The sequence below is a fragment of the Phoca vitulina genome, unplaced genomic scaffold (genome assembly GCF_004348235.1).
Source record: "Phoca vitulina isolate PV1807 unplaced genomic scaffold, GSC_HSeal_1.0 scaffold78, whole genome shotgun sequence".
NCBI lineage: Eukaryota > Metazoa > Chordata > Mammalia > Carnivora > Phocidae > Phoca > Phoca vitulina.
In genome coordinates this window covers 64724-84313 of record NW_022589781.1, presented here as the reverse complement: position 1 = coordinate 84313, position 19590 = coordinate 64724, and the positions used below count along the sequence as shown (strand labels likewise).

At 54.3% G+C, this 19590-nt stretch overlaps 1 protein-coding gene across 1 annotated transcript in view; it reads right to left on the bottom strand.

Annotated features, from left to right (window-relative positions):
* The window catches only part of ITPKB (inositol-trisphosphate 3-kinase B), an 85764-nt gene extending 70246 nt beyond the window's left edge, over positions 1-15518 (bottom strand). Inside the window, exon 1 of the mRNA XM_032393936.1 lies at positions 13544-15518. Within this exon, the coding sequence (XP_032249827.1) occupies positions 13544-15451 (1908 nt within the window). The 5' untranslated portion in view covers positions 15452-15518. The remainder of the gene's footprint in view (positions 1-13543) is intronic.
* Between the last annotated feature and the right edge of the window lie 4072 nt (positions 15519-19590).

Sequence of the window (19590 nt, the reverse complement as noted above, 5' to 3'; positions counted from 1 at the left end):
TGAGAGAGAGAATGAGAGATAGAGAGCACGAGAGGGAAGAGGGTCAGAGGGAGAAGCAGACCCCCCGCTGAGCAGGGAGCCCGATGTGGGACTCGATCCCGGGACTCCAGGATCATGACCTGAGCCGAAGGCAGTCGCTTAACCAACTGAGCCACCCAGGCGCCCCAGCTCAGCACTTTTAACCACACAGTTAATTTATATTGAATTTTTTAATAGTGTCGTAACTCCCAGCAAATTTCACAGGCAGTACTGACGAGCCAGGTCGCCTCCATCCTGTCCTTCATGTAGGGAAGGACGCCCAGCATGGAGCCCGACATGGGGCTCGAACTCACAACCCTGAGATCAAGGCCTGAACTGAGATTGAGTCGGACGCTCCACAGACCGAGCCACCCAGGTGCCCCCATGTAGCTGACTCTTTGAAACCTCCCTTCAGGACTCACATTCTCTTCTATGACACCTGGTCATGGGGTCACAGTGAACTGTTTCCTGAGGTCATTGAGATCCTCTTTCCAAAGTCAGTGTCACGTGTCCCCAAAGGCCAGGCTGGGACGCTCAGGGCACTTCCCTCCGGGCTGACCCACACGGACCCCAGGGTCCCAGCCAGTGCAGCCCCTGGGTGAGCCTCTCCTGCCTCCCCCGCCCCTCCCTGCCCCAGGGATGTGGTATCCGAGGCTAGCGGCAGCAGAGGGGAAATCGAGGCCTGCAGTGGGGTGGGTGGCGGCTCTCCCGAGGAAGCAGCACCGTTTTTAATGTATAGTGTGATAGCGCAAGGCCAACAGGGTCCCAGATGCTGCTCCATATGGCTTCAGCCCGCGATGGAAATTAATTGTGGCGCTGTGTACATTTCCAGGTCGGGGCAATAAGGAAGCTACTGTCCAGCACGCTGCCACTCACACGGCCTCTGAGGTCAAGGCTGCCACATACCAACAAGCTCTTTTAGTGGTTTCATTCCTCCCAGACGCCAGCCTCTGGATCCTGCAAAGGGCAGGAGTCTGGGGCTCGGGGAAGATGTAAGCAGAGGCCAGGCTGGAGACACACAGGTCCGAAAGGGGGCACGGCCCCCAAACGCCGCGTGAAGGAGCGGACCTTTCAGTGCCTGGACACTCTGCCCAGAGGCCTCACGGCCGTCTTGGGACACATGGAGGCTCATGGGACCAGCGGCAGGCAGGAAAGACGGGGACCCCAAGGGTCACCGCAGCAAGCTGCCCGCCCCACACTACAGCTGTGGTGGAAAGAAGGATTTCCACATCCTGTGTTCAGCATGTCATGAAGCAGAAGCCCGTGCCTGGCAGGTGGGGGTGCCCGAGACTGTGTCCGTGCCTGGCTGAGGAGTGGCCCGTGCTGCTCTGGTGGGACCTGTCCCCACACAGCGCCAGCTCCCGCCAGAGCCCGCACAGGTCCCCCGGGCCTTGCCGGGGCTCCGATGTGAGCTGGTACGCTCAGGGTCCGTCCACCTGACCCTCCACACCGCCGTCTACCACCCTGGCCCTGAGGAACAGTCCAGCAGGCTCCACACAGCTCAGTCAGGACAATGGCAAAGAGCAGTGTGACTCAAGAGGTGTGCTGAGCAGGCTCTCCTCCGCTCCCCATCCGAGGAAGTGGGGTGGCGCAGAGAGGCCTGCGGAGACCCCCCAGCCTGGTCCTCAAGGCCTCAGCGGGGTCTGCAGCGAAAGAAAGAGCCTGCCGTAGTAAGCATGCACACCCCCTACCAGCAGAGAGGGCACAGGGAAGGCCAATCACTCTTGTTCAGAGACCTCACAGGCCCCAAGAGCCACGGCCATACAAAGCAGCGGCGTTCCTTATATATGCATGTATATATGCCCTCTCTGACTTAGGAGCTGTGGAGGGCAAGCAGAGGAGTGGGGGGCGGGGGGACGGCGGGGAGAAAGAATGGAGCCTTCCACATTCCAAAAGCTGGGCGCTCTCCGCCTGGATGACCTCGGCCAGTTTCCACCTCCAAAACAGAATAAAAGGAGACTGGTCCCTGGGGGGTAACCTGACACCCCCTTGCCAGCAGCTGAATACAGTGGATTGTTTCTTCAACTTCAAGTTCTGAGCCCCTGGTAACAAAGCCAGGCCTCTGGGAAAGTAAACCCTGACGCCAGTTTTATCATCCTGCGTGAGCTGTACTTGGGATGAGGATGGGGGCTCCCCCACACTCAGCGAAGGCGACCCCTACCCACGCCTGCCCAAGGCCGGGTCTCACTTCACCTTCTCGACAAGCCAGGAGGGACAGATGAGGATACTAAGGCGCAGAGAAGTGAAAGGCCCCCAGGGACAGACTCTGGAGCAGAAGGAGGGTGTGAATTTGGGTCTGCAGGCTCTCCCGCGCCCGTCCTACTTCTGTGCTCACCAGAGCAGCCCTCCCCACAACCTGAAGGCGGTAACATCAGTCCCGTCTTACAGACGGGCAGAAACAGAGTCACACAGCTCACACTCAAACCCAGCACTGTGCACCGAGGCCACACCACGGCTCGCCACGCCCCAGCCTGCCCCAGGGCCCTTGCTTAGGCTCAGGCTCAGTAAATACTTACTGAACAGACGTCCGTGCCAAGCTTTCCTGACCACGTTCCTCTGGTCAGTTGGGGTGGGGGTGGGCTGTCTCCCGGGGCCCCATTTTAGCCTTCAAGAGCACATTTCCATGCACTGGAAACCTATCTGCGTGGAGTTCAGTACAGGGCATTAAGGCTTGGTGAGGGGGTCAGGGGGCGAGTTCCCTCTTCCTTTCCAACTTCCTAGATAGAGCCTTTGGATCCAGAACAGTCCCTTTGCTTGGCCGCTTCGAATGGAAGTAGCGGCCTCCTCAAGGTCTCATCCAGACTCCCTTTCCAGGGGCCAGTGCCCAAATTCAGTCCCCCTTCACGAGGCTGCACAGCACACATGGGGAGCCCCCTGCGTGTCTCACACGCCAACACCAACTCCGTTTATTAGCTCTTTAGTGAACGTGCTTGTATTCATGGCCATACAACTTGTTCCTGAGTTTCACAACTCTCAAGTCTATCTGTGGGCATCAGCTTTGCCTTGAGGGCAGGTCTCCAGGGACGGGGAGAGCATCGACCAGGCCATTCCTTCAGCACAGGTATCCGCAGACAGAGCACGGGCGTGGCTGCCCGATGTGTGGGCGCCGCTGGGACAAACGTCCGCTTGTCAGCGTGGGCGGCCAGCTGTGTGCGGAGGTTTCCCGATCCAGGGCCCAGTTTCTATCTGGGTCTAGGAAATGCCCAGTTTCTATCTGCTGAATGTCGCGTCTGCTCGAAAAATTCAAGACTTTGCTGGATTCCTCCTTTCGCTTTCCAGGACACGGAAGAGAAAACCACCACGTGGTATTGGAAAAAAATCAATGCCCCCTTTAAGTACCCTCAAACTCTAGATGGAGCACGGTCGCCTCTCAGTTATGCAGGAGCTCACGGCCCTGTGCCGGGAACACTGACCCCTGCCTCGCGGCCCCCTCCGCGCCCACTCTGGCTTCTCAAACTTACATCACATTTGCGCCCCACCTGCACATGAGACAGCAAAGCGCAGGGCAGGACGCTTCGTCCGCAGTCCACTCTAGCTGAGAGGCTGGCACAGGCAATTTCTGGGTTGGCGACACCGACGTGGGACCATCTTGCACACATGCAGCACCTGCCCTTGTCCATCCTCTTTTAGGAAAGCTTTCAAAGCTCATAATTAAAACTAGTTTAGGCAGGAAAGAATCACTCTCTCAAAATGATCTCATTTGAGACTCACAAAGACTCCGTGAAGTAGGAAGGCTTCATCAATATACCCATTTCACAGATGAGGATCCCACAGCCCAAAGAGGCCAGATGTGGATCTGAGAGGCACTAGTCCTTCTAGCACCCTGCACCCCCGGAGTTCGCCTAGCAGAGTTTCCAGAGGAGGCCCCGCACTGGCCACCTGCCGAATGACTTGGAATGAGCAAGATGCTCGATGCTAATGAGTGCTTAATGCTGTGGCCACTGTGATGAGGTGGGGAAGGGTGGAAAAGGCTAAAATACCAACTGTAAGGCATTCAAAATGTCTTAGACTAAAGTGCAGAACTAGAGGGGCGCCTGGGGGGCTCAGGCGATGAAGTGTCTGCCTTCGGCCAGGGTCCTGGGATCGAGTCCCGAGTCGGGCTCCCTGCTCAGCGAGGAGTCTGCTTCTCCATCTGCCTCTGCCCCTCCCCCCTCTCATGTGTGCGTTCTCTCTCTCAAATAAATACATAAAAATCTTAAAATACAATACCAACTCTAAGGCATTCAAAATGTCTGCCACATTAGCCATTTCTGCATCCGTGAGGATTTTCCAATAGTTTCTCAAACCCCAACGGCATCTTCCCACCCCCCAGCTCCACCACTGAGCAGCCACATTTCCTCCCCTTGGCTCAGCAACCTGGGTGTGAGGATTGGCCGTCCCACCAAAACGTCCTAGCCATTTCTTAAGCTACCGGCTGCTGCAGTTGGATTTTCCACTTGACATTGTTAAGAGATCAAACTGTCTATGTCATTGTCATACACGGGCCTTTTCAGTTTCCTGCTGGCAGATTCAGGTTAGATAAGCATTTTAAGCATTACAGAAGTGATACTCCCAAGTTCCTCTCCCTACCCCAACCAGGGCAGTCTTCCCATGGTGAAGAGGTGCATTTTGTTAAATCTGCTCCTCGGGGAGCTAACTTGTGAAAACACAACACAACAGGCCACACCCATGCACAGAGAAGACTAGACGAAGAGCCAGCTCCCGTGCAGCTCTGCAGGAAGCCCTTCACGGGAGATCCTGCAGACTCACACACTTGACGACTCAGTCATCAATTGCCATAGAGAAGAAAAAACAAATTGAGCTGAGCCTGGAAAGAATGTCCGTGAACTTGGAAAAGCACTTGCTGGAAACTGCCCGGGGGGTGCAGTGACCTCCCCCTGGAACCGCCCAGGCCCCAGCAGCTGGCGGTCTACCAAGAGAGACTGAAGATCGTGCTGAGGGATGGCCGGCCCCCAAATCCCTCCGTCCCTGCCCCTGCGGCCGGCTGGACCCTCCCTGCAGAGTAGGAAAGTGGTAAGTGCGATGGGATAGAAGATATTACAGCTTCTTCTTGGAAAACAGGACCATCAGTTTATTCATTCTGATGGAAGTGGTGGGGGGGCGTGCAGAAGGCAGAGGACCCTTCAGAAGGGGTGAAGAAAGTAAACTGCTCTCGGAGCCCCCAGTGCCGAAGGCACAAGTCCCCTGTCCCTGCGTTCTGATGCACTGAGACCAACTTTACAAACGCGGGCAAAGGGAGAACCCGTGGGAGGAGATCTGCTGGGCCGCGGGTGGGGCCTCACCCCTCGCCAGTAATACACCGTATCACCTCTAAATTGGGCCACCCCTAATCTTAGTCACCAGGTCAACGGAAATAATCTCCAGGCCTCCGTTCAAGACGCTGATCGTTTCATCTTCCCTTTCCACCAGAACCTTATTACCACAAAAGTAAAATGCTAGATGAACAGGATAACAGTGAACTTCACGAGGGAGGCTCTTCTTGGGTTGGAAATTCACCACCAGCAGCCCGGGCCGGGTGAGAAGTTTTCCAACTGATTCCGAGGTGGGGAGTCACAGCATTTTCCCCCCTTAAATGATACGTAAAAATGAACGGCAGAGGCTCGTTCTGTGTGCTTTCTGTCTGTAGCTGCTCCTTTCTGGTTCCCTGTAAAACTCAGCTGCTTCGGTGCAAAAGAGAAGTAAACATTTCAGGAAATAAAGAATGTGTAGTATTGACAAGAGGCCTGCAGAGGAACCTTCTACCGAATGGCCTTCCACCAGGGGATATCAAGTCAATAAAATGCCCAAGTAAAGCTCAACAGAGGGGAAAGATCCGATTTCTAACAGCTAATTCTTAATGGAATTCTTGAGAAACACGCCCGACCAGTTAGTCAAAAGCCTGCGCAGTGACTTATCACAAGTCACTCCTCATCAGAGAAGGCCTGCCAGGTGCCGCCTTCCAGTGACAGCATCGGCAGGGTCTCCCCTGCAAATGCGCTGCGACCGAGCTAGTCGCTAGGTGTGCCCTGGAACCTCCGCCCTAACGGACTCCCATCCCTGAGACTGAACGAGGGGAAACCACTCTAGGAACCAGAGAGAGAAGGGGCGGCAGCCTCATTCCCGATGTCCCACCACTGCATGGGACGGATTCACAGCTGGCCTGGAAATCCGGGCCTTTGAGAAATTCATTGCGTTCCATTTTGCCTGGGGGGGACTCGCTTCCCAGGATTGTACTGGGATGCAAGTGGAACCTAAACAAAATCCGAGGACTGCTACAGAGATTTCTCGCAAGGGGCCCGGCAGATTTTCCAGGCAGACACTGCCTCACCAGAGCTCAGAATGTCTCCCGAGCCGCCTCGACTAACACCTGCTGAGCCCCTCCCGCCTGCCAGGTGTGGTGCTGGGCACTTTGACTCGATGCGCAGCGGCCCGTGAGGTCACACCTGTTTCTCTGCCTCCCTTGGGGCCTGCAGGCCAGGCGCAGACTGGAATGGTCAAGTACCCTCACCCCTACGCCAGCAAGTTCGCAGGAGGAAGCAGTGAGCTCGCCTTCATCATTCCTTTCCCCCTTTCTTTGTTCTCCACCTTCTAGATGGTTAGACATTTCCTTCATGGGTAGATAACGCAGCAGACATACTGTCGCTCATTCACTCAGCCATCCCTCCCTCCCCTTAACAAACCTTTTTTGAAAACATGTGCTGTGTTTAAAGCCAAGGAGGCGCTCCCAGGGGGAGTGAGGAGCCTATCCACTAAGCAAGGTTTTTAAGTGAAAAGAATTGTAAACGTGGGTCTTGTCACTGTATTGAACCTTCTCTGGCTTTGCGTCCCTCATCTGTAAAATGTGGGTAATGGAGGAAATGAGCTTTAGAGCCTCTCCCAGACCCAGCTTTGTATTATGCTAACTACGTACACTATAGAGAAGTTCTTGTTATTTTTTTAACACCAAGAACAGAGGCTCAACTTCCTAATGGGATTCATATACATGCATGGGAGAACTGAGTTGTCTTTTTTTAAAATAGATTTTATTTATTTATTTGAGACCGAGAAAGAGCACAAGTAGGGAGGAGGATCAGAGGGAGAGGGGGAAGCAGGCTCTCCACTAAGCAGGGAGCCCGATGTGGTACTTGATCCCAGGATCCCGGGATCATGACCTGAGCTGAAGGCAGATACTTAACTGACAGAGCCACCCAGGTGCCCCCACCTGAATTGTCTTTAAAATAATAGTTCACTCCTGGAAAAGTGCATGACCAGGGGTCTGGGAGGACCGCAGTGGGACTCAAGGTTGGTGTCAGAACTACAGCAAGTCACGTGTGACTGGAGGGAGGGTCCTGGGACTGGGACGGCGGGTTCTTCCAGACCTCCGCGGGGGCCTCCACCGCCAGATGCACTGGGGCCACTGGCCTTAAGGGACAGCTACAATGCTGGGTGCTCCTGCTCCATGTGCTAAGACCGTCGATAGCACCAATGACCTCGACTCACCAAGTCAATAGTACCCTGTCCTAGGAGGGGCGCTTGCGGTCTCGGGAGAACTGGACATCCAGATGTTCAAATAGCAGTTGGCGCTCTACATGGCTTTTCATAGTATGAAAGAGTTCACATTTGGGCTGGGTTTGATTTCCTCAACAGTGTGCTCCCCGATTTGCGAAAAATACGTCTTTCCCTGGAGCCAAGTGTACCTGGTCAGGAAAAAAATCCTTGCAAGACACACTCTGTCCCAGGTTTGAGGGTTCGGCGTCACAAGCTGTAATGCCCAAGCCTTATCTTCTGTCAAAACCAGAGAACCTTCCACCCCAAAGGTGTGACCTCAACACGGGCTAGGGGTTCCTGAGTTAATTCTAAATCAATCATCTGCTGATTACCGGAAGTCTACACAGTTTTTTCTACCAAGATCTAAAACTCTTTCCATTAAATACTTTACAATTCTGCCTTTAGCTAACTACGTTGAAAGCTGCCAAAATAAAATAGGCTTCGACAATCTTATCGATCCCCCTAGGAGTATAAATAAACTACACAGAACTAATCTAATCTGTGACTACAGGCGATGGGTACGTGCCAACAAAATCAGAGAAGCGACTTCAACGCTTAAAAACCAAAGTCCCGAAAATTATTTATCCAACACCTGAAATGCGTCTCTCTAAAAGCAGCACCTGGTTTGTTTAACACATTTTTCTTATAAAACCTGAAGGCCAGGTAAATCCTGAGCTGTGTTTCTGCAATGCCTCTGCATCGATCTCCCCTTTTCTCTTTACCCCCCGCTTTGATAAAGCAATCATCTGTGCAGGAGAGTTTGCAAACTGAAATACAACAGGGAACGGAATGCATCTTTTACTTTTCAGGTTAGTGCCCTGGCATCCGATCACAACCGCCTCTAATAACAGTCGATTTATGAGTATCTCGGGTATGACACCGAGAATATATGACGCTTTTGCAATGTGATATGACAAAGAACCGGTCTTCTGGCAAAGAGAGACAGATCGATCTTAAGTAAAAGCACAAAATTAAATGTGCCCGGTTTGGGCCTCAGTGTCTGAGGGCCACATGTTCCGACACCCTGAGGTGGACTTCACAGAGGCTGGGTTTTACTTCAGAAGTCTAGAATTATACAGCCACAGAGCCAGAACTAGACAGACCTCCTGGAGATCATCTTCACGAAATGCGCACATTTTAAAAGGAGGAAACTGAGTCACATAGGTCGTCCTTGGGTCTCTTTGCCTCTCTGAGTCTTGGTTTCCTTATCCCTAAACAGAGCAGAGTAACTAATGCCTGAACCTCACACAGATGACCCAGGGTCCTCCCAGATCGCAAATGTGCCGAGGCCTTGTCAGAAAGATCCTCCCCACAGACCCGAGAGAAAAGAAGTGTGCCCCATCACAAGCAAGCAGCATGTACAACCTGAACCCCAAACCCCACAAATCCGAGCCTTTGATATTCTTATCCAGAAAAGAATGTTCTATTTAAAGGTTCTCACCATTACACTTATTTTTTGGTAAGTACCCCTCTAAGGCTTTTACGTTTTAATTTGGTTTACCCAAAATAAGTGTTACACTTTTCAAAACCACATAAAACCATTTTAACTTTTTTTTAATATTCTTTTTAAGTAGGCCCCACACCCAACGCCTGGCTCGAATTCATGAGCCTGAGATCAAGAGTCACATGCTCCACCAACTGAGCCAGCCAGGCCCCCACGTAAAACCATTTTAAACTGTCTGAATTTTTTACTACATGTGTGAGTTACTTTTTCACACACACACACACACACACACACCAAAACACAGAACTAGTCAAATTTTTTTAAAAAGCAAAGGAAACAAAATTCCAAGGGCCCTTATAAAATATTAAGTACCAAGAAGGCAAGAGTTTTTAGGATACTTCTTTACGGATCCCCCAGGTAACCAGGCCAGTGTTTTGTCTTATTTTCTGTACATATAACTGATAACACAATTTTGGAAAAATCAATAAAATCTACTTTCTGAAGTAAGATGCGTGCATATTTTAACATACCCTTTAAGCCTGGTGTTTCCATGGCCCACATACTCGTAACGGAATGATAGAGGGAAGGCAAGACGTACTGACGGGATTTTTAGTTGTCTTAAAGAACAACAAGCAAGAGCACCATCCTTGCTCAAGTGCAGTTCGCTTCTGTTCAGACCACAGAGAACAGTAAGTGTGAAGGTGCCTGAATTTAAGCCCCAGACATAAGGCATGCAATACAATTACTTCTGAGCGAATGTCTCGCATCTGAGCCTTTATAAACAGATAGGTGCGAAGCCTTGGAGTACTCGACTTCAGGGACAGGCCTGTGGGTCGGGCTCATCAGGAGCAGAAAGCCGGAGGCACGGCGCATGCATCTGAGGCTGTCTGCACAGCTCCTGCCCATGGAAACAAGGGGGGACACCAGCCTTCCGACCACATTCCCTCCCAGTAAAAGGGCCACGGCTAATTTGCATCATCTAAATGGCTAAGTGATTTTCAGAGTGCACTCCCGAACAACTTGCTTTTCACTTTATTTTTAACCACAGGGAGGGCTTCTAGATTCCGGTACACGGGCCGTGGGGCTTCCACCAGCGATGAGCAGCAGGGGGACCCAACAGCAGGAGAGCAAACAAAGCAGCCAGCTTCAGGCTTCCCTGGGCTGTCGCCTCCGCCCACACAGCATCACCCACAGTCACTCCTCCACAGAAGGAAAGAACAAGCTGCACAAGGCATAAAAGGCCTCCCCTCTGGGGAAAGGCAGGGCAGCAAAAAAAAAAATTCTCAGTGTGGGGCTGAGGACCAGCGATTGGTTGCAAGACTGAGAGGCTGAACATGCAATTTCAAACCTGTGGGTGTGAGTGGGTGTGCGAGCATGTGTGACGGTGAGTGTATGAGTGTGAGCACCTGAGTGCATTGTGAGTGCGAACACATAAGGGTGAATGAATGTGAGTGTGATCATGTATGAGCATGAATATGAGGGTGTGTGAGCGTGTATGAGCGTGTGTGCGTGCCTGAGCATGTAAGGCTTGTGAGCACATACATGTGAGCATGAACATGTGAGGCCAAGGGTGAACGTGAGCATGTGAGTGCCAACATGTGTGAGTGTGAGTGTGTATGTGGGTGTGAGCACATGTGAATGTGAACAGGTGAGGGTGTATGAGTGTGAGCATGAATGGGTGAGGGTGTGTGAACATGTGAGCGTGAAGGGGTGAGTGAACGTGTGTGTGAGCACGTGTGAGGGTGTGTGAGAGTATGAGCACGTGTGAGCACGAATGGGTGCGGGTGTGTGTGAGCACGTGTGAGGGTGTGAGTGTGAGCACGTGTGAGCGTGAAGAGGAGTGGGCGTGTGAGCACTGTGAGGGTGTGTGAGTGTGAGCACGTGTGAGCGTGAACGGCTGTGGGCGTGTGTGTGAGCACGTGTGAGGGTGTGAAGGTGAGCACATGTGAGCGTGAACAGGAGCAGGCGTGTGTGTGTGAGCACATGTGAGGGTGTGTGAGTGTGAGCACATGTGAGTGTGAACGGCTGAGGGCGTGTGTGTGAGCACGTGAGGGTGTGTGAGAGAGTGAGCACACGTGAGCGTGAACGGCTGTGGGTGTGTGCACCCGCAGCGAAGTGCAGCCCCACAGACAGAAGCAGCAGGCTTATCTACAAAGCACTGAGGAGCGCAGCCAAAAGGCCGGGTCAATCAAGATGTCTGGCCTTCCGTAGACAAAATATCAATATCAGGTAATCAAGGGATTTTTGACCCAATGAGCAGATGTTTGGTGACACAGATAGGGCTCCACCATAACAATCTGTACAAGAAAAAGAAAATTTAGCTTATCGTGCAAGCCCTCAACCAACAGCTGAAAAGTCCCTAGGATCCCATCATTTCCAGTTGGTTACCCACCCTTCCCCCCACACAGGCCCCCCTAGGCCTCACGTAACACAGAGCCAAGCTGGCAGGGGATTTTTCCCTGGCTCTCCTCTGTGCATGTCTGAAAACCTGTGTAGAGGTGGGAGGGAGGGTGGACAACAGGCAGGCCTCATTTCTTGTTTATTCTCATTTATTTTTAAACATGGGGCTTGAACTCAGGACCCTGAGATCAGGACCTGAGCTGAGATCCAAGAGCCCGAGGCTTCACGGACTAAGCCCCCCAGGCGCCGGGCAGGCCTCATTTCTACCTGTGGACCTGTTAGCTCACAGCACACCACTCAACCATCTGGCCTCTCAGTTGGCATCCCTCTGGCAAATGAAAAAAAAAATTAGCACCCTTCCTTATTGATCTCCCCTTCAGCTGACTTCCAGACAACAGCCCTTCTCAAAGGGACACAGAAGCTGTTTTGAGAGACAGCCAACAGGAGCTGCTAATCCGCCACTAGATAGGCCGAATGAAAAACTGGAGAACAAGTTAAAGCGACCTGGCTGTGCCAGCGACGGGTCAGGGTTTTGAAAGCAAACGGTAAGAGTGGAACCGAGGACCACCCTCTCCACCAGGCCTATAATTGTGGGCACGAAGTCAGAGAAACGTGAGCGCCTACATTGAGAAGCATGTCCATCCCTTCCCAGGTGCACCGTTCCTCCCCACCAAGCCGTGACAGCCCTGTCCTGCCACGAAACGCCAGGCTAATTGGGGCCAAATTTTGCATACACACTTGCCTCCCCAACATCGGAGAAAGCAGAGTCTCGTGAAAAGGAATGCCTGGTCTTCAAAAATTCAGACTGTGATTACTTAAGTGGAAGTCCAAGAGGGAAGGGGTTTGAGGTCCAAAACACCTTCGAGAAGGATGCAAACTAGAAATACAAAGTTCTTAGCAGCTGTGGTTGGAGTTACTGCCATAGGATGAATAGTATTTGATACTCAAGATGCAGTCAGACGGCTCCCTACTACAATAAAACCCAGACCTTCCCCCAGCGTAGCACCAGAACCCCTCCCCTTGCACGCTGAACTAGGAAATTCCCCTATACTCCGGAAAAGTAAGAGAAAGTCCAGACCTTTCCAGAAGTGTTAGCTTCAACTCTTAACATCTTCCGTTAAGACACTCTGATCCTCCTAAGAGTGAAAACAGCCTGGGACTGAGATTAACTATGTAACAGAAATAAATACCCATGACTAGAAAAAGATGTTAGTAGGGTGAATCAAAACAATGGCGCTTGAGGGGTCCCTGGGGGGCTCAGGAGGTGAAGCTCAGGCCCTGATCGCGGGGTCCTGGGATCGAGCCCCACATGGTGCTCCCTGATCAACAGGGAGTCTGTTTCTCCCTCTCCCTCTGCTCCTCCCCCCTGCTTGTGCTCGCTCTCTCAAATAAATAAATAATCTTAAAACAAATGTACTGAAAACATACCTAAAATGTACCTACACCAGCCAGCAAGCATATGCATTAGGAACTCTCTATCCTAGAGATATCACCCAGTGCCTAGCTCAGGCAATATAATGGAATATAACATTCTGCTATTTTAAAAAATTGTCTGTGTAGGTCAAAGTATGGTTTTTATTTTAATTCCTACATCAAACTGTATCTAAGTTACACGGATCCCACAAATACTGCGCTGTCCTGACTTAACCACCTGAGGCCAGGTGGTTCTTCACCCACAACACTGGCCCAAGCACAGCCCCAGGTTTCGGAGCCCCGACATAGAATCACACGGCTCATTTTCCCAGCCTGAATAGAAGCCGAGATAATTTCATGACCTTGTCAGTCTTTCTCTGCCCGAAGGTATCACAGAATTAAGTGTTTCGCCTGCTCAGACAAAAGCTATACTCAGCAGCTCTGTTCATTATCTTCTGGGATTCATCAGGGAGTTTCTGGTAACACTCAGGAATATTGTCTCCCTGAGAAGGGAGCCGTGACCTGCCAGAAAGGTACCTTAAATATCGTTTTTTAAGATGTTCATGGGAGTGGCAAGCGAAGTGACTGGATTTACTGTCCCCACTACAATGTGCCCAGCCACCTCCCCAGCACACACACCTGGAGACGATCGTAAGTTGTGACCGCCCCAGGGCCCTGATCGGAGTCTTCATGACTCAGTACAAAGTAAGAACAACAGGGGCGTGCAAAGGAGTCGAAGGAAAATGTCAGAACGTGACTTACCACTCTGGGCTTCTGCTGGTCCAGGGTATGCAGGAAGGCGGAGTTGGGGTCCAGGCAGCGCTCAGGGTCACTGGAGATGTCCTCCTCTGAGTCTTCGTAGGAGGAGGAGAAGCCCGTGGAGGAGGCAGATGAAGATGACAGTTTCCTCAAGGGCAGGCTACCCCGGGGGCTTCCCTGTACCTCCTCCAAGGTCCCGTCCTCCGGGGCACCCATGTCTGTGATGATGACGGCGGGTATACTGCTGGGGCTGCAGGCCTCTCTCGGGGAAGGCTTGTCCTTCCCGTCTGGGGAGAGCAGCTCTGGGCTGGGGTGGGTAGCTCTGTCCTGCTGGGGGCTTCCCCAAGCACCCTCCGACTGCACCCCTGTGCCACACGTCCAAGCCAGCTGGGCTGCCTCCATGGGGCCCAGCCAAGCCCTGGAGCTCCCAGGCTGCACCCCCAGCCTGTCCCCAGGAAGGCACGGAGGTTCTTTCAGATCTTTCACGGCTTCCCAGGAGGGCAAAGCCTCCAGCATTCGGCCAGAGGAAATTCCTGCGTCCACCTCCTGGGTCCCTGGCTGCGCAGAGCGGTTGCCCCCAAGCAAGCCCCACGCCGTTGGAGACCCTTCATCCACTCCCCTGGAGCGCTGTGGAGGCTCCCTGATCACCGGGGCCCCACCCTGGGTCACCTCGGGGCCTATAGAGCCCAGGTCTGGGGGTGGCCTGACCCGGCTCGGGGCCTCAGAAAGCTCCGAGCTTTGCGCGTTCACAGTCCTGTCCTCTGGCCTTCCAGCTTCAGGCGCCCCAGGGCCCTGCGCGCCACCCGGCGGATCTCCTTTCCCCACCTTCCCAGGGGGCTCTCCGCTGCGGGGCCCGCCCCTCTCTGGGGCTGGGCTTGTCTGGCTGCCTAGAGACTGCCCCTGACTCTGCACCAGGGATTCCCCGGGGTGCACACCCCCGAGCTCGCGGGCCCTCTCAGGCCGCTCAATGAGGCCAGCGTCGTGTGGATGGTGTGGCCCACTGGATGTGGCTCTCGCTGTCCCCTCTGTGGCCATCCCTAAGTTCACGCCGACCAGCCCCGACGGGGGAGCTTGGCAGCTGCACGTCCCCGAAGGCGGAGAGACTCTCTTGTCAATTTCCATAGCTCTAGGTGAGCCACAGTGGGGTCTGGCCGGGGTCCCCTTCTCCATTCTTGCAGAAACCGCTGCACCCTGAGCCCCTGGTCCTGACGGGGCGGCAGGGTGGGGGAAATGTGCCACCCCCTTGTCGCCCTCGGAGAGGCACAGGCCCGGCGCTCTTCCTCTCCCGGCCGAGAAGCCGGCCTCTGCAGTCTCTGGACATTGCTCCCCCCACGACTTTGTCCTCCGTTCCTCGCTCTGAGCCAGGGCCCTCCCTGGGGGCTGACTGCTGCTGCGGAGGGGGCAGGCGGAGGGGGAACGAGCCCTGCCCAGACGAGGGCTGCGGGGCGCTTGGACGGCGGAGCTCTGCGCCTGGATGTGCGCCTCGAACATGCCCACTTTCTGGTTCACCTGCACATTCTGCAACTCGCGCTGCAGGATTCGCAGCTTCCTCTGGGCCTCCTCCGGCCCCGGAGGGGAGAGGGAACCGGCGGTCACCACCTGCTGCCCGTCCCCTCGCGGGCGGCCCGGCCAACTCGGGCTGCCCACGCTGCTGCCGCTGCCGCCGCTCAACCTGCGCCGGCCGCTCCGCCAGCCCCCGGGGCTCCCGGGCTCCTCGGGCGACAACGACTCGGCGGGTGGGAAGAGGAAAGAGGCGCCTCTCCCGGGGCTGAAAACGCTGCCAGGGCTCAGCACGGCCCTGCCCGGCGGCGGGGGCGTCTCGCTGCTGCTGGGCCGGGGGCCGCCGCTCTTCACCTGCTCGGCGCTATTCATGATCACCAAGCTGTTGAGTGCATAGCAGTACACAGCCATAGTACTGGGTCCGCCGCGCTGCCCGCCGCCGCGGCTCCCGAGCGGGCTCCGCCGCCGGCGCCTCCTCCTCGCGCGGCTCCCGGCTCAGCCCCGGAGGCCCGGCGGCCGCGGCTGAGCGCGCCGAGGCGGTGGCATGGCCTGGGCTGCGGGTGGGAGGGCAACACCGAGGGCTCAGCCCCCGCCCAAAGCTCCATAAACGACAGCGCCGCTGTGGAGACACAAGGAGGAAAGTCAGGACCCCGGAGGGCGGGGGAGGGGGGCGACAGGGAGGGGACACCGGACGGGGGGCCGGGGGCGGCCGTCCCGCGGAAGCCCCGTCTGTCGGAGGTCCGGTGCCATTGGACGTCTCAGCCACCGCGAGGGCGCGGCTCGGCGCGGACAGAGCCCGGCTGCGGGTGTGAGCTTCCCGAGTGCGCTCCCACCCCTCACCCCAGGGTGTGATGTGCGCTTGGAGGTCCCTGCAAAGTCCAATTCTAAGATTCCTCCCCAGAGCCACGCGGGCTGGCAGGGGCCCCCGTAGGGCTACTTGGTTCCTAAGTGTGCTGCGTGCGGGCGCGGCTGGTTCGGATCTCTCCGAGGGTGCGGACACCCCATCCACCGTCTGCGGGTCTCCTCGGGCCGAGCAAACCCTGCTTTAAGCGGGAGGGGGGGAAGCCCGCCTTCTGCCGCCACCACCCTCTCTGGCCTCAGGGACCCACTCGGAGGGAACCTGAGCGGGACCTGCCTACCCAGCCGCTACCTGCGCCGGGCAGCGGAAGGACGCCTGCGCGCCGGCCGTTTACCTCGCCGACCCCGGGCTCGGGGCTGGGACCCTCGGACTACGGAGGCCCGGGCGCGCGGCGGGGCCGCAGCCGAGGCATTTTTCAGCACTGGCCTTGTCGCCTGTCCCCAAACAAGTGTGTTTTGTGAGTGTGGGCGCGCCTGCGCGCGCCCGGGGCCGAGGCGCTGCACGTCCCCTGTACCGGAACCAATATTCGCCGCTCCCTGTCGTCGCCCCCCGCGGAGGCGTGTGTGTGTGTGTGTGTGTGCGCCCCGCGGAGGCGTGTGTGTGTGTGTGTGTGTGTGTGTGTGTGTGTGTACGCGCGCGCACGGGGAGTCAGCCCTCCGCACGCCCTGTACCCGAGGACGCGGCTGCCTTTGCGGCACCGGGACCCGCGCCCACTCGGAGGCACCCCTGGGCCCGCGCGCCTGCAGCCCGGCTCCGCACCCCGCCCGGGCCCGCGTTCCGAACGCCGGGAGGAGCGGCCGAGGGCCGGGCTCGTCCGCATCCTGGGCAGCCTCACCCGGCGCCAGCCCAGCAGCCCGGCCGCCCGAGCCGTGGGCGCCTGGAGCGCGCGGGGAAAGCGGCGGGGGCCGGCGGCCCGGAAGGCGAGCCGGAGGGACACCCCGAACCCGTCCCTCTTCCCCTCCCCGCGCCCCGGCTCCCGCCGCCCTCCCGGCTCACACCCCGTCCGCGTCCCCGCCGCCCACCTCTGCGCCTCTCCAGAACCCGGAACGCCCAGGTTGACTCTGGGGCAGGGGAGGGGAGAGAGGGCTCGGAGGCGAGAGCCGTGAAAAAGCCGCCAAACTTACCTATTTCTCAGCTGCCCGGGCCCGTGCAGACTGTACGGCCCAGGGACGCAGACCTCGTAGGAACAAGATGGCTTGAAAAGTGAAAAAGCTCAGGATCGACCTCCCGAGCGAGTTATGGAAGACAAAAAAAGGGAGCGCGAACGCTGGGGGAGAGCTCCCGGGCTGGGGCCGGCGATCGCGCTGAGGCTCCGCCGGACCGGCCCCGCACGCCCTTCTGGGCCGTGCAGACACTACTCCTGTCAGCGTCTGCTCCGGCTACTTCAGTGTTTGTTCAATGTGCGATTAAAAAAAAAAAAAAAAGGGGGGGGGGGGGGGGGGGTAGGAGGGGGGCGGGAGGAGGGAGAAAGGCGGGGGCTTGGGGGAGGAAAGCAGGAAGGAAGTTGTGAGCCCGTCTGGGGTTGAACTCAGCGGAACAAGTTTTTCTTTTCTTCTTTTTTTTCTATTGCTTGGCAAGACCGAGGGAGGGAAACACTTAAAAAAAAAAAGTTTCCATTGTTAGCTAACAACAACAACAAAAAAAGCCTTTTAGCTTCTGCGGGTTAAAGATATACGATCCATTTTCCACCCCTCCACCGAGCCTTGCTGATGTCTTGCTTATTTTTGAAAAATGTTTTTAATAAAGTTTTGAGTGTGCATTTAAGCAAAGCAAATTGTGGGGACCTTTTTAGCATTTAAGACTAGCTCAAATCCTATATCAACGGTGTGGTGTGTGTTCTCGTACACAAATATGCAAATTCAAAGAAGGTATTTTGTGGGTGCCTCCTTGCAAAGTTGCAGATTTTAAATGCATCGCATAGTATTTTGGAAGATTGTTGGGCTGTGAGCTGTTGATGGTTTTGCAGAGCAATTGCTAGTTGTATAAACATGTCCGGACCTTGCACGCTTATCTGTTACTAAATGAGCACAGCAAATGTGACATTGGCATAGTTTTGCACTTAATGCTCAGTTATTTTAAGAAAAAGGATCCTCAAACTAAGAAAGCCTGAGACCCTTTGCTCAGTCTCTTGTAGCTGGATCATTTTCGAGAGCCTTTTCCCCCCACCATCAGCAAAAAAAAGGGGGGTGTAGGTGCATCAGTCAATACTTGGGGCAGGGGAGCCTACCCCATTTGAGCTCTGGTGCCACCAGTGTGTTTTTCATAATTCCGTAAATCCTAAACTGCAGCATTTAGTAGAAAGAGTGAAAACACAGCTGCGAGGCTCAGGAGATTTAAAAATCTAGAGCCTGAATCCGTCCTTATATTTCTATTAGCTAAAATTTAGATGGAAATTTTGACTTTGTAGCAGATGCATCTCTTGCTTGTTTATGGAACAATACTGTTCTAGTGAGCAAAACAGCCTGCTGCTCTATCAGGGAAAGACTGGTGTCAAATCTGAAACCAAGAGCTCCTTTAGCTAAGAATTTCTGGGAATCAGACTTTGAGTCCTTTCAAATTTTTTTCCAAATATGCCATGAAAGGATTGAGCCTAGTTACTCTCCCACCCACAATGGGGCTAAATAAAAGGAGCCTAGACTTTATTCAGGTGTTGACTCAGGATCTGGGCAGTTGCTAAAGCAGAGATGCCAGGCCTACCCTTGACCCTAGTTCGGTTCCCAGGAGCTGCCAGTTCCCAGGAGACCCATTCTGTCAGGTGTCATGGTGGAAGCGACTGGAGAACCTAGTAATGCATACAGTGAGCATGGAAATTTGGCTTCCCAGTCCCTGGGAAATCTCACTGTCACCTCACGGCTAGACTTTCCCAGAACTGAGAAATTCGGGCTTCCGGGACATGCAATTAGCCTAAAGAATTTTTGCTCAGAAGGGAGCCAGCAGCTGGTCAGGGGTGGCCTGCAGAAGGAATTCCTGCTTTGGGCCGGAGGTAGAGGCAGATGACAATTGTTCCAGTCTAAAATTCTAACTGCGCTACCAAGAGCATGATGGCTTGGGGAAAAGATGGAGCAAAACCCATATCTGGAAGTCAGCATGGTTGGCTTGCCTCCTAAAGCAGAATCTGGTTGTCTTCCATGATTTGAAATGAACATAGGGGAGAAAAAAAATTACATAGCACTTCTTAGTAGTCAGGCACTGTTCACACTGTAATCTTCAGAACAACCCTATGAGCTAGATACTATGATTATCCCCATTTTACAGAAGAAGAAAGTAAGGCACACCTGTGCAGTATGGATCTAGCATCCGTGCTTGTGACAATTTCTCCATATTCTACACTAGATATCTACAACCGTAGGAAACGGTAGGGAAAGTTTGACCAGCTATTTGGGGTTTCCATCTTCCCACTTTTGAAATGGAATTTTAAAAATCATAGCTATGAAACTAAGAACCAGAAAGGGAATTTCCTCAATTCGACAAAGGGTATCTATGAAAAAACCTACGGTTAACATCATACTTAGTGGTGAAGGGCTGAACACTGGCCCCATAGGATGAGGAGCAGGTAAGGATGTCTGCTCTTGCCACTCCTATTCAATGTGGTACTGGGAGTCCTCGTCAGAGCAGTTAGATGAGAAACAGAAATAAAAGGCTTCCAGATTGGAAAGAAAGAAGCGAAGCTCTATTTACAGTTGATATGATT